Genomic DNA, 13,811 nt, shown 5'->3' with positions numbered 1-13,811 from the left:
TAAAATGGCCTTTCATTGCTTCCGAAAGAAATTCACATCTGAGTTATTCAATAACGTTAGGAAAATTGCAAAGTACAGTCTTCCCTAGTCTCTATTATTTGATAGTTAGGGAAGTGTCAATATGTTGGCATATAAACATTTTTGGCACAGGTTTTCTGGGAGATAAAATATATCCTGACATACACACTTTTGTTTATCTTGTTTGTAGCCCTCAGCACCTCTCCAAATTTGCTTGCTCTGCTGCTTCAGGGCTATTTTGGGTTGTTTTACCTCCTACTTCCTGGAAAGGTGTTCCGTTCCAAGTCAATCAGGGATCTGACCTCAATCATTACGACATTATGACACTGCACAACCCACCAGATTTGACTATGTAACAAAGCCAATTCAGAACAAGAGCAGGAAGAATCGCCTTCACTCTGAAAAGGCTTCTTGACAAGGCCAAGTAGCCAATTCAGATTGGAGCAAACATTGAAGAGGGAGAATTTTTCCTCAGGGAAAAGTATCCAAAAGAGAGGGAGGCATTTTGCTGGGTTGCAAACAAGTTTGAGGAAAACATGCACATCTCTTTTTGTCTCAGAACCCCACACCAGTAGGCTTCACATCACAAAAATGCACCCCTTTGCAAGCTTATTACGAGGTCTTGCTGAATATCACTGTAATAGTACTGTACCACTGTATTCTGCTCTGGTCAGACCTCACCTGGAGTACTGTGTCCAGTTCTGGGCACCACAGTTCAAGAAGGATACTGACAAGCTGGAACGTGTCTAGAATAGGGCAACCAAAATGGTCAAAGGCCTGGAAACGATGCCTTATGAGGAACGGCTTAGGGAGCTGGGTATGTTTAGCCTGGAGAAGAGAAGGTTAAGGGGTGATATGATAGCCATGTTCAAATATATGAAAGGATGTCATATAGAGGAGGGTGAAAGGTTGTTTTCTGCTGCTCCAGAGAAGCTGACACGGAGCAATGGATTCAAACTACAGTGGTACCTCTACTTACGAATTTAATGCGTTCTGAACACACATTCGTAAGTCGGAAAAAAAATGTAAGTCGAATCCCATAGGGATTGGGAGAAAAAATTCGTAAGTCGAAGCAACCCTATCTAAAAATTCGTAAGTAGAAAAAATCCTATCTAAACCGCATTCAAGATGGCAGATGGAGCTCCGTTCGTAAGTAGAAACATTCGTAAGTAGAGATACCACTGTACAAGAAAGAAGATTCCACCTAAACATTAGGAAGAACTTCCTGACAGTAAGAGCTGTTTGGCAGTGGAATTTGCTACCAAGGAGTGTGGTGGAGTCTCCTTCTTTGGTGGTCTTCAAGCAGAGGCTTGACAGGCATATGTCAGGAATGTTTTGATGGTGTTTCCTGCTTGGCAGGGGGTTGGACTGGATGGCCCTGGTGGTCTCTTCCAACTCTATGATTCTATGAATACCCATCACAGAGACAATGAGGCCTGGGAATTTCCCCTGTGGTGAGCTGGTTCAGGACTTGCCAATCTACAAATTATACTGAGACATGCATCCCTTGCTTTTCATCATGGCAAGAAGAGGGCCAGCCTGGCCAAATCCAACTGGATAAGGTGAGAAGGTGCAGAAAGCTTGCTTCCCCATCTCCCTGCATGAAAAGACATTGTTCCAGTAGCCAGTTACCTGGCACTGCAGAGTTGAAGGAAGGTATACGCTGGCTTCTGCCACCAGCCAGGTGGTCCTTAGGCCCCTGGGAGGCAGGAAAGATCAATCTGGCCCCATCTGTTAGTCAAAGGAGCAGCAGCAGGGAGCTTGTGGCCCACCCAGCCCGCACTACCTCCCAGAAAGAACAACCGGCTTCTACTGGCAGAACAGAAAGGAGGCATACTTTGTTCCCTTTAATTGGGCACACACACACGCAAAATTTACAATCTGTTGGAAGCTACCTTGATGATCAATGGGTGAAAAGACAGGATATAAATCTGCTAAGCATAAACAAATAAATCAAAGCACTGTAATCTAATGTTTATTTTGGGCTGGCAGTGTGCTAGGTGTTGTCTGCATGGGTCAACTGAATGGCATGGCTGTTGCTTGCTGATTTTTTAAAAGGCAACCTTCATGGTGCAGTGCCCAGAATGTAGGTCAAGGGAACCTGAATGCAAACTAGCATTCAGACACAAAGCTTTAGTGAGGAGCCTTGGACAAGACACAGCACCCAAGTCTAATGCACTGCAGGGAGCTGTTAAGGATAAAACGGCATTATCATTATCATTATCATTATCATCATCATCATCATTATTAGCAGTTATATCCTGCCTTTTTCCCAAGCTGGGATTCAAGGCAGCTTACAACATTACAAAATGCAAAGTAGCTTAAAATACTTAAAAACAATAACTAAAACACATCAGAACGCATTCAGATCAGCAACAAAAATGCGGTTTGCTCTGATAGCAGCCTAGCTGCTTGCACGTCCACACCATATACAGTGGTACCTCTGGTGAAGAACTTAATTCATTCCGGAGGTCCGTTCTTAACCTGAAACTGTTCTTAAACTGAAGCACCACTTTAGCTAATGGGGCCTCCTGCTGCCGCTGCGCCGCCAGAGCACGATTTCTGTTCTCATCCTGAAGCAAAGTTCTTAACCTGAGGTACTATTTCTGGGTTAGCGGAGTGTGTAACCTGAAGCGTTTGTAACCTGAGGTACCACTGTATTTAAAGCACATCCTCCACACATTTAAAGCACATGACTTTCCCCCAAAGAATCCTGGGAACTGTAGTTTTGCTCTCACAGAGCCGTAATTCCCAGCAACCTTAACCAACTACATTTCCAATGATTTTGGATTTGCTTTAAATGCTTGCTGGATGTGCTTTGATCTCCTCTCTGTTTTTGAGGGCCTCTCTGAATGGGAAGCTCTCAACCTGCTGGCAGAAGGGTAACATAAAGGGAACCAATTCCACAATATGGGGGCAGCCACAGAAAAGGCTCTGTCTCATGTTTTACCACCAACCAGGTTTCTGATATTGAGGGGACAGAGAAAAGGTTTGATTACCCACCACCCTGAACTCCTTTGGGAAAGACAAAGCACAAATGCGGAAGACAGAGAAGCAAGAAACAGCGCTGGAGACTGTAATGTTCCTCTTCCACTTACCAACACAGTAGCCCACCAGATTGAGGTATTGTTCCGCCTTGCAGGGAGTCCTGCACCTTCCTTTGGCCTGAATGGCGTGAGGGTGGCAGGTGGCGCAGTCTGCATCTGACGGCCCATGGCATGTCTTGCAAGAGGGGTGACACACTGGGTGGCAGCAAAAAAGACAAGAGAGCTCTGCTAAGACAATCTACGTCTTCTTTGACAAAGGCAAAAAAAACATTGACTTTGTGGCTGGCAAAGAAAAATAATACGTGACTAAAACCACATCTGTGTCTAATGCACACACACCGACGTACATGTATAAAGACCGAAAAGGAGCAGATGTTTCCCTGAGCTGAAGCATTGATGAGGTTGTTCTGCTGTGGAAGTGTGACATTCAAGTGCATTCTGCGCATTGGATGAACGTCACATTCAAAAGCGAGAGCAGCAGCTGTTTGTGGAAAGGCGAGTTATCCTATTGGGAAGCATCTGGGGCTATTGTCAGGGCAGGATTAACTCTCGTGCAAAGTAGGCTACAGAGCTGGGTCCCGGCCATATCCTAGCTACCTGGAGCTTCTTCCATTCAGCTCCTTGTGCCACAGATTGAAATGCAACCATCTGTTGCGTACATATGGGCTCAGATCTTCTACGTACCCGTAAGAGAGCATGCCGGCTGCATGAAGAACTCTCCTGCGGCCAGATAATAACTAACTTCAATAGACTCTTCCCCCTGTATCTCTGCAATGTTTCCTCCTCCATAAACTTCAGAGCCTGTAACAGGCTCTAAATGAAAAACAATAACCCAATACACTGCAACAAAAGGTTTATCTGGCCTGTCGGCTCGTGGCAAATAGACTGTCCTCAGGCCACCCGAAACATTGGCGGCATATTTTCCACAACCATTTCCCATTAATAAAATAAAAAGAGCAGCTCTTTTGTTATCTGCCCAGCTAGGAGGGAGGCATTCCTCTGGACCTGTACTCACAAACTCAAGCCTGAAATTAAATGGGATCTTAATGGAAGATTAAAGTCCACATTAATCTTTGGCATTTCAAACAAACATAAAGCAAGGAAGAGCCAGGGCTACGAACGTCGTCCCCAAAACCCTTCCAGGCTGTTTTATTTATTTAGGAGGAGAGAGAGAGGAAAAACAACAACAAGCATTTGAATTATTTTCCCCAATATGTTCTGGAATGTTTTCTAGAGATCTATATAGTTATAACCAAGTGGAGTGGGAAGGACATAACATGAGAAGAGCTTGCTGGATAAGGTCAGATGCTCATTATGGGAAGCCTATAGCCAGGATCCGAGCACAAGTCCCCCTGTGGTTTCCAGCAACTGCCATTCAGAAGCATTCCTGCCTCCATCTCATAGCCTTCTCCTCCACAAAAGCCTTAAATCTAATAATAAATATAATCAATTTTTAAAAAACAAAAATGCATGCAATGCCTGCAAGGCTACCCCGTCCACAGAGCAACGCTCCATCATTCTGCACAAACCAATTTGGGGTTTTCCCCTATTCCCCATTTATATTGGTTTCCTGGAGACTGAGTATGTCTCACAATCCAGGACGGGAGCCCATGTCTCTCCGTTAAGAACCCCGCAGCAAAAGGGATGTCCTGTTGCTCATGCAGAAAGCCCACAACACCCATTGATTTTACACTGTGGCAGCAGATGACACCACTGTCACTAAAATAAAATATGGGAAGGAGGGCTTCTTTTGCTTGGCAATGTTTTTATAGGAGCCGTGATCAAATGTGCTGGCGCCAGGCATGCAATAAGCAGATGTTCAGTGTTGCAGACTCACGGTAGCACCTCGCCTCCTGTTGATACCATCCATCCAGACATTCAGAGACACACCGGCCTTCGTGAAAGGTTCGTGGGGGTGCGCATGCGGTGCAGTTCTCTGGCGATTTCTCCACACAGGATAAGCAGGAGGAGTGGCACTCTGCAGCAAAGAAAGAGATGGGAGAGAAGTTCAAGAGCGTGAGCACAGCCAATTGCATTTGCCTCGTTTTGTTTTGCTCACAGCACCTTCTTGCACGATGCTTGCAAAACTTTTTCCTCTGCTACAATTTCCGCTCACCCTCTCCAAAAGGTGGGTGGGGTTTGCGACACCATGCGGGCTTCCTAGGACCAGGGAGCCACCCATGTTGCTACAGGGTGGCTGCCACTCAGTGTAGACAAGATAGAGCAATGGTCTAATTGAGTATAAGACAGCTTCACCTGCTCCGTCTCCAACAGGTGGTTGTCCAGCCTCTGCTGGACTGACAGGGAAGGAGAGACCTCCACGCTTGTCAAGCTGCTCATATCATCAAGAAATTCCTAACACGCAACCCAAATCTACGCCTGCAATGTTCACAATCCTTTGCCCTGGGCCAATTTTCTCCAATTCAGTTTTGACACTGAACGCAAACCCTGAGCTCAACAAGTTCTCTCTGCTGCCGGTTTCTGAAATATCTATTTCGTAAGCAAAGTTATTTTCCGCAGAGCTTTTTTGGGGGGTACAAATGCTGACCTGAAGATTTTGAGAAGGAATCTGATGCAGCATTGTTAAGAGAAGACCCTTGAGCACAACAAAAGTGCTCAGAACTACCTTTGGAACAGACCGTCTCCCAATAAATGTCAACAAAAAGTGAAACAGCGAGCAAAACAACCTTTTACTAGTCCATCATTTTCTGGACAATTTATTCAACAAGATGAGAGGAGGAAGACAACTAGGTCAGCAGAATATCCCTGCTTTGAAGATGGCCCATAGCTGCATCTATCTAGACTGTTTGGTTTCCTTTTAGGATTATTATTATTATTTGAATAGTTGAGTGCTTTGGTGGGGTTGCTGCCCTACTGTGATCCCCCACCCCGCAAATAATTGCAAAGCTGCCATTTCTAACCAGCATCACACTGGTCTGAGTGACTTTAAAACACACACAGAAATCTAGGGATGATGGGAGGAATTCAGTAATTCCTATATGACAGGACCCGATCCACACAACCTCAGATTAATGTGCAGGTCGCAAATCAGCTCCAAGGAGCCCAAATTCTTTTTAGAGCAACTTGATGCATGTAGCAAAGCTACATTCTTGCCTAAACCTTGGAGAGGTTGGCAGGAGAGGTGAGTGCTAGTAGTTAAAACCCCTCACATCCTTAAAATCCTCAACGTTTGCATATTTTGTATTATCATCCCAGACTGGAGTTGCTTGCTTTTTACTGCTCCTTTACTTGCTTTTACTGCTGGGCCATTCCAGAAGCTTCCCACCCAGCCTGGACCAGAGCACGCCAGGCACTCCTGTCTTCCACTGCCTCCCACAGTTTGGTCAAACTCATCTTAGTAGCTTCGAGAACACTGTCCAACCATCTCATCCTCTGTCGTTCCCTTCTCCTTGTGCCCTCCATCTTTCCCAACATCAGGGTCTTTTCCAGGGAGCCTTCTCTTCTCATGAGGTAGCCAAAGTATTGGAGCCTCAGCTTCACGATCTGTCCTTCCAGTGGGCACTCAGGGCTGATTTCCTTCAGAATGGATAGGTTTGATCTCAAGAGTCCATGGGACTCTCAAGAGTCTCCTCCAGCACCATAATTCAAAAGCATCAATTCTTCGGCGATCAGCCTTTTTTATGGTCCAGCTCTCACTTCCATACATCACTACTGGGAAAATCATCGCTTTAACTATACGGACCTTTGTCGGCAAGGTGATGTCTCTGCTTTTTAAGATGCTGTCTAGGTTTGTCATTGCTTTTCTCCCAAGAAGCAGGCGTCTTTTAATTTTGTGACTGCTGTCACCATCTGCAGTGATCAAGGAGCCCAAGAAAGTAAAATCTCTCACTGCCTCCATTTCTTCCCCTTCTATTTGCCAGGAGGTGATGGGACCAGTGGCCATGATCTTGGTTTTTTTGATGTTGAGCTTCAGACCATATTTTGCGCTCTCCTCTTTCACCCTCATTAAAAGGTTCTTTAGTTCCTCCTCACTTTCTGCCATCAAGGTTGTGTCAGAAATCACCACAAACCTAAAAGGGAAATTTTATCTCCAGCCAGCAAAATGGCAAACAGTTCAAACAAACACCCGCAATTGCTTTTATGTTCCATGGGCTGGATTCAGACTTAAGAGAAGACACATTGAAGCTAATGAGACTTAGTCGATGAAGATGTTCAGGTTGCAGAATTTGGCTTTCCTTGATTCAGAGTGAGGTCTGCCAACGAGTGCAACACAAATCTGCTTGTGCAATTGGACCTCTGGTTTCCCTTCACCCCCACCCTCTAACCCTCCCCCATGAACCCACAATATCTCTCCCCAGAATATCCCTCAAACCTCTACAGCAGATCTGAGGGCCAGGCAGGAAGGTAGAGGGGAGAGAAAAGGAACGAAAAGCCCCATGTGCAGTATGTTGGGTCTCACCCTGTGATTTTTTTAAATGCATGAACCAATAAAGATAAGATTTCTTCATTATCATCCTGGGAGTTTCCTTCACTCACCTTTGCATATCCCATCGCTATGGAGGTAGAAATGGTCTTTGCATTGGGGTAGGCAGACACCAACAGATGTCCCCTCGAGCATCATTCCAGGTTGCAGCCCCTCCTCTGGCTTCATGCACTTTGTACAGTGCGAATGTTCAGGGCCAAGGCACTCGCGGCAAGATGAATGGCATCCTGCAAAACAGCAAATAATAATAATTTATTATTTATACCCCACTGTGAAATCCCAAGCAAAGTTGTGCTGTGGAACAACGAGAAGCGAATACTCCTTCCGGAGAAAGGAACATGGAGCAGGTTTGTTTTCTCCTGCAAGGTAGGACCCGAACTGATGGCTTCAAGTTACAAGAAAGGAGATTAAACATCAGGAAGAACTTTCCGACGGTAAGAGCTGTTCGGCAGTGGAACGGTCTGCCTCGGGAGGTGGTGCACTCTCCTTCCTTGGAGGTTTTTAAACAGAGTTTGGATGGCCATCTGCCGTGGATGCTTTAGTTGAGATTCCTGCATTGCAGGGGGTTGGAGCGGATGACCCTTGGGGGTCCCTTCCAACATTACAGCTCTATGAGAGCCAAGGCATGGGCAGAATGAGTGGAACAGAATCCTAGTTAGCTCAGTTTGGGTGCCTACCTTTCAGTTTTCCACCATAAACGCTCAACGAACACAACCGCTTCCTCCAGGACCGTCAGCCATTTGGCTTCAACAGAATTCTTCCAAGGAAGTCAATGAGAATATTCTATTACAATAAGTTTATTCCCATGAGAGCGGCGGTGGCAACCCCCCAGCGGCAGCAATGTCACACTCATTGAGACAGGAACAGGAGGAGAGATTTGTGAATGGGCAGCAGCAGCCCTGGAGCTGAGGTTGTCAACCCAGATCTCCCCCTACCACTGCCTCACACCCTTCCCTGAGTGCAGTCCTCCTGCCCCTTAAAAGCTATATCTGCTGCCCCTGCATGAGCCACAGCTGCATTAAAGGCTAGCCCTGTTGAGATTGAGCTGCAGGCTTTCTTTTCCTTTTAGGCCTGCAACTAGAAGCAACATTTCTCTTACCTTTGCAGATGGTGTGGTCCTGGTAAAAGCCCTCTCCGCATGCAGAAAGGCACTGACCCTGGCGTAGGGCTAGGGGATAAGAACAGGAAGCACACTGAGTAGACAAAGGTCCGACACAGCTGGTGCAGGAGCCATGACAAGCTGGTAAAGAAGGAACAGAGGAAGTTTGTAAGCGGGACATATTTGCCTCTCATTCCATCCAGCCACACTGTTTCCTTCCCGTGTATTTTCTTCCACATTTCAGAACGTAAGGAGAACCCTGCTGGATCAAGGCCTAGCTCACCAGATACCTGTGGAAAACCCACAAAAAGAAAGACCGGGCACAGCAACAACTCTCCCCTCCTGAGGTTTCCAGGAACCGACATTCAGAGGCATAAAAGGTAACGGTAAAGGACTCCTGAGGGTTAAGTCTAGTTGCAGACGACTCTGGGGTTGCGACGCTCATCTCGTTTACAGGTTGAGGGAGCTGGTGTTTGTCCGCAGACAGTTTTTTCCGGGTCATGTGGCCACCATGAGTAAGCCACTTCTGGCGCAATGGAACACCGAAACCAGAGCAGCGCACGGAAACGCCGTTTACCTTTCCACCGGAGTGGTACCTATTTATCTACTTGCACTTTTGGGGCGTGCTTTCGAACTGCTAGGTTGGCAGGAGCTGGGACCGAGCAACGGGAGCTCACCCCGTCGCGGGGATTCGAACCGCCGACCTTCTGATCGGCAAGCCCAAAAGGCTCAGTGGTTTAGACCACAGTGCCACCCGCGTACTTACTGAATACTGAATACTATTTCTTCTATTGACCGCATTAGTGAATTTCTCCATGTAAGCAATTTCTGATGCTTTAAATGATCACTTTCTGGTGGTTGGAATTGTTGAGCTTCCTAAGGACTCATTGAGCTCCTGCTCTATCCAGCTGAGGCCTGTTGACCTTCTTTGTTTTAGTTCCAGCTAGGGAACCAAATTCATGTTTTGGGGAAACACATACAAAAAAATGTACAGTGGTACATATAATGATGCATGCAATTTGTGCAAACTTTTCATGTATTTCCCCCCCACACACAAAAAATCCGCCCCAAAATGTCAGCCAACTTGAAACAGAACAGATTTGTGCATTTCTAGTTGTTGTTGCTATTGTTAATTTGATTTATATACCACCCTTTATCCAACGATCCCAAGGCAGTGCACAACATTCAGAACATGTTTATGCTGCATAATACTTAAAACACAATACACAGCATCATAGTAAAATAATCTTAATAACAGTCCTCCTTCCCACATTTAACAGGCCATAGATCATTTAATGCCCGAAGGCCTGAGTAAAGGGGAATGTTTTCACCTGGCCTAAAGATATGTAATGATGGCTCTGGGGAGAGCATTCCGCAGTTGGGGAGCCACCACAGAAAAGGCCCATCCTTGTCTCTCAGCAGCTCCTATAAAAGGAAGCTTCTGCTGGCAGACGAGTTAGGAACTTGTGCTTGGAGTTCGATAGTCCTGATTTCATCCCTTTTGTTTTGGTATGAGATGCTTTGGCTCTTTATATCACTGCTTGAAAACGAATCTTTATAGTCAAGGCTTGACAGCTCGCTCTCCCCTCCGGCACCCCACCCCACCCCACCCCGTTTTGTAATACCAGAAAAGCAGGAAAACTAGAAGCTTTAGCAAATTCCGACCAGACTGCCGGGACGCTTTCAGCTTGGTGGACCCCAAAGCTGAGCATGCCTGCTCTACAGATTCAGGAAAATAAAAAACACAGGTCAGACTTTCCACAAATAGCATTGCCTTGAGTCCAATGTGTGTGTGTGTGTGTGTGTGTGTGTGTGTGTGTGTGTGTGTGTGTGTGTGTGTGCTTGGAACTTTTAACATACAAATGATTTCCTTTCCTCTTAACCGCTCTATGAAGTAGGTCACTAGTGTTTCCCATAGGGCTAAGAGAGTGAACGAGTTGCCTAAAGGAAAGGAGAAGGGAAGGGACGAGACCTGGATTATGGGATAGCTAGAGGCTGAATTGGCTGATTGTCAAGAGAATCTGCAAATGGAGGAATCTTTCTCTAACCTCAGAAAGTTACCGGTATCCGTAGGGCCAGCCATACCATTAGAGAGGATGATACATCCATCTCAGATGCTGGGAGGGGGGCAGTGGCAGTAAGGTGTCAAAGAAAATAATTCTAATTAATAATAATAACAAATATATATACATGCCGCCCATCTGACTGGGTTGCCCCAGCCACTCAGGGTGGCTTCCAAGAAATTATAAAGCCACAGTAAAGCACAGTCAAACATTTAAAACTTCCCTACGCAGGGCTGCCTTCAGATGTCTTCTAAAAGTCAGATAGTTGTTTATTTCCTTGACATCTGACAGGAGGACTTGACTACCAAGAAGGCTCTCTGCCTGTTTCCCTGTAACCTCAGTTCTCGCAGTGAGGGAACCGCCAGAAGGCCCTCAGAGTCCAGGCAGAACGATGGGGTGGAGATGCTCCTTCAGGTATACTGGACCGAGGACAACACTGTGTGAACCACATGGCCTGCTAAGTTAGCTCTCAGGTGCCGGTGTTTAAATAAGACTCAACGGCCAGGCAGCTTCTGAACATAGAGTGGAAAGGGGTGCCATTTTGTTCTTCACCTCAGGCAAATCAGTCAAGCATTGCTCTGACCTTCTGTCCTTGCAGTCGGGAGGGGATGCCCGGGATTCAAGCTCTCGGCTCGAAAACTGTTATGTACTGAGCTGAATACATAATAGGATCATACAATAGGATCCAGAATCAGCAGTCTGATTGGTCCGCAGGAGCCACCCAATCCAACTCTAGGTGGAAGTGAATCAGCAACCTGATTGGCCTGCAGGAGCAGCCAATCAGCCTGCTGGCAGAAGTGAATCCGCAACCTGACTGGCCTGCAGGAGCACCCAATCAGGCTGCCGGCAGAAGTCAATCCACAACCTGATTGGCCCACAGGTGTAGCCCTGAAGTAGCCAATCATGCAAGGCCCATTGTGTAAATAATGTATATAAGCAGATGGTTTTGGGAAAAGAGCCATTCTTCTCTTCTTCTCCTTGATGACTAAGAGCTGAATATAGAGCATGAAATTCACTCTCGACTCCGAGTAGATTTCAAAAACATCACAGAGCCTTTACTCTGGTGCATTTAAATGTTCTTCCATCAGAAGTTCTGGAAGGGAGTTTCCAAAAAAAGGAAGAAAAGAAAAAAGAAATCCCCTACTGTCAACTTAAACGCCTCTGTGAATAACAAAGAGGCAGAATCGATAGATCACGTTCTTCTGCATTGTTCCTTTTATCATGATATATGTAAGATTTTTACTGAACCCTTTTTATCTGAATTCCCAGGACGATCAAATGCATTTTTATGCTTTCTTAATTCTTTCGGCTCAGAATGCATTCTCCTCTTCCAGGGTGGCTAAATATTGTGTTGCTGCAGGTAAAACTCTCTAGGGACTGATTTTTAGCTAGCTTATTACGTTGTTCTCTGTGCCTAGCATTTTATAGTACAGTCACTAATAACTTTATTGTTATGGGTCTCTAGTCTGTTTCTTTAGCACTATTTTATATACAGTACTTGCACAGAGTTTCCTTCTTGAACGCCGGCCATTCACCGTAACGAAGAAACTGAGTGACCGACAGCTGATCAAGCAACAAACACAAGTGAAAATCATTATTTCCATTGTACACTTGGTACAGTTTTGAGTGGCATATTCCTTCACTTTCAAGCCAAAAGGACAGCCCATGTTTGCTCAGAAGTAGGCCCCGCACTGCGTTCAAAGGGACATGCACCCAGGTAAGCAGGCAGGTGATGGCAGCCTAAATTGCCGAGCTGTCAGAAATCTGAGAAGCCCTATTCCACGGTGAGCTGCTAGATGGATATAAAAGTCAGAAAGGCTGAGAACAGCAATGAAAGAACGCTAAAGGAATCACCTAAACGTCCGTGTCTGAGTGACTGCTCTCATTTCCCCCAGAAAGATGGCCCAGCTTGGATTTGACAGCTGTTTATCCTGCGTAGCTATAAAGCCTTTAGCATCTTCCTGCAATTTAGAAATGGCTCAAGTATTTTTTTTAAAAAAGCAAAGGCTCACTTTTTAATTATTATCCATTTCTAAAATGTATTCCCTACCCTTCGGCGCTCATTAGCATCCTCGGGACAGCTTACAACAGCAAACAATAAAAATACAATCATACAGAACAACAGTATAAGGCAACAGCTGTGTGCATGAATAAATCTCCAACAGAATCAGATCAGTAACTTTAACATCTCCCAGCGGTCACTGGAAAGGTTACTGCAAACAGTGTTGTGTGTGTGTGTGTGTGTGTGCGTGAGTGCGTATCTGTATCAATAGATAAACACACACAAAAAACATATTTTCCTGCAGACAGTGCCATGTAAACCTAATCTTTACATTCAGACAGAGAGGCACAAATAAGGCTGCAACATGACGTCCACCTTGGATCTGCAAGACAAGAGGACATTTAATACTCCTGTGTTTAGGTTGTGGAACTCCCTTCTATTACAAGGAAGCAAACACAACCAAGGCTTCACTTCAGACGCCCATTTTGAGACTATTCTTGTTTACGCAGGGCTTCTCTGACACAGGGCTCAACCGCCGTCGGTTGTGTTTAATGGATGCGTTGCCTTTTGACGCCTGGGCTCTTTTGATGACCGTGCAGGATGCAAGCCTATAAATGAAATAAATAATTTAAAAAGCAAGCCTCACCTCTGCATCTTTGAGAACTGTCTGCGTAATAGCCGCCGGGGCATTCCGGCACGCAGCCCCCGCCGTGCAAAAGTCCACCCGAAGGACAGGCTGAGCATCTGGGCCGGTCTGAGTAACATTTATCGCAGGTCTCGTTGCAGGCTAACGAAGGGAAGAATACCAGCCGTGAGTTGCAACAGGCAAAGGGAGGGGGAAAGCAAGAAAAGTCGTATCACGTTTGGTGTACATAGTCTCAATGTTGTAGGATTTTCAGAGGTTTTTTAAAAGCCCTCCTTTTCCAGAATGCTCTCCCCACCCCCCTTAAATAAGGCCAGGGCATCCTTTCAGGGCCTTGTTTTAAGAAGGGGAATTTCAAAAATGGTGTCAATTCCATCTACTTGTTACAACAGGTTTTTAGATGGCTCTTAACCCTGCTGCCATTCTACACCGTGTGTGGCTTTTAAAATTTATTAATGATACCATAAGCCATTTTGGGTGGGCTATACTGAAAAG

The 13,811-nt window shown here is 45.7% G+C and overlaps 1 protein-coding gene across 2 annotated transcripts in view; it reads right to left on the bottom strand.

The window, feature by feature from the left end:
• FRAS1 (Fraser extracellular matrix complex subunit 1) overlaps nt 1-13,811 on the bottom strand; it is a 332,187-nt gene that overhangs the window by 135,895 nt on the left and 182,481 nt on the right. For both annotated transcript variants that reach the window (XM_060278390.1, XM_060278389.1), the window contains 5 exons: nt 13,320-13,460; nt 8,609-8,749; nt 7,563-7,736; nt 4,903-5,043; nt 3,117-3,260 (listed from right to left, as the gene is read on the bottom strand). In XM_060278390.1, the coding sequence (XP_060134373.1) occupies nt 3,117-3,260; nt 4,903-5,043; nt 7,563-7,736; nt 8,609-8,749; nt 13,320-13,460 (741 nt within the window). The remainder of the gene's footprint in view (nt 1-3,116; nt 3,261-4,902; nt 5,044-7,562; nt 7,737-8,608; nt 8,750-13,319; nt 13,461-13,811) is intronic.

Source organism: Zootoca vivipara, chromosome 9 (assembly GCF_963506605.1).
Source record: "Zootoca vivipara chromosome 9, rZooViv1.1, whole genome shotgun sequence".
Classification (NCBI taxonomy): Eukaryota; Metazoa; Chordata; class Lepidosauria; order Squamata; family Lacertidae; genus Zootoca; species Zootoca vivipara.
This window is presented reverse-complemented; position numbering and strand designations above follow the sequence as displayed.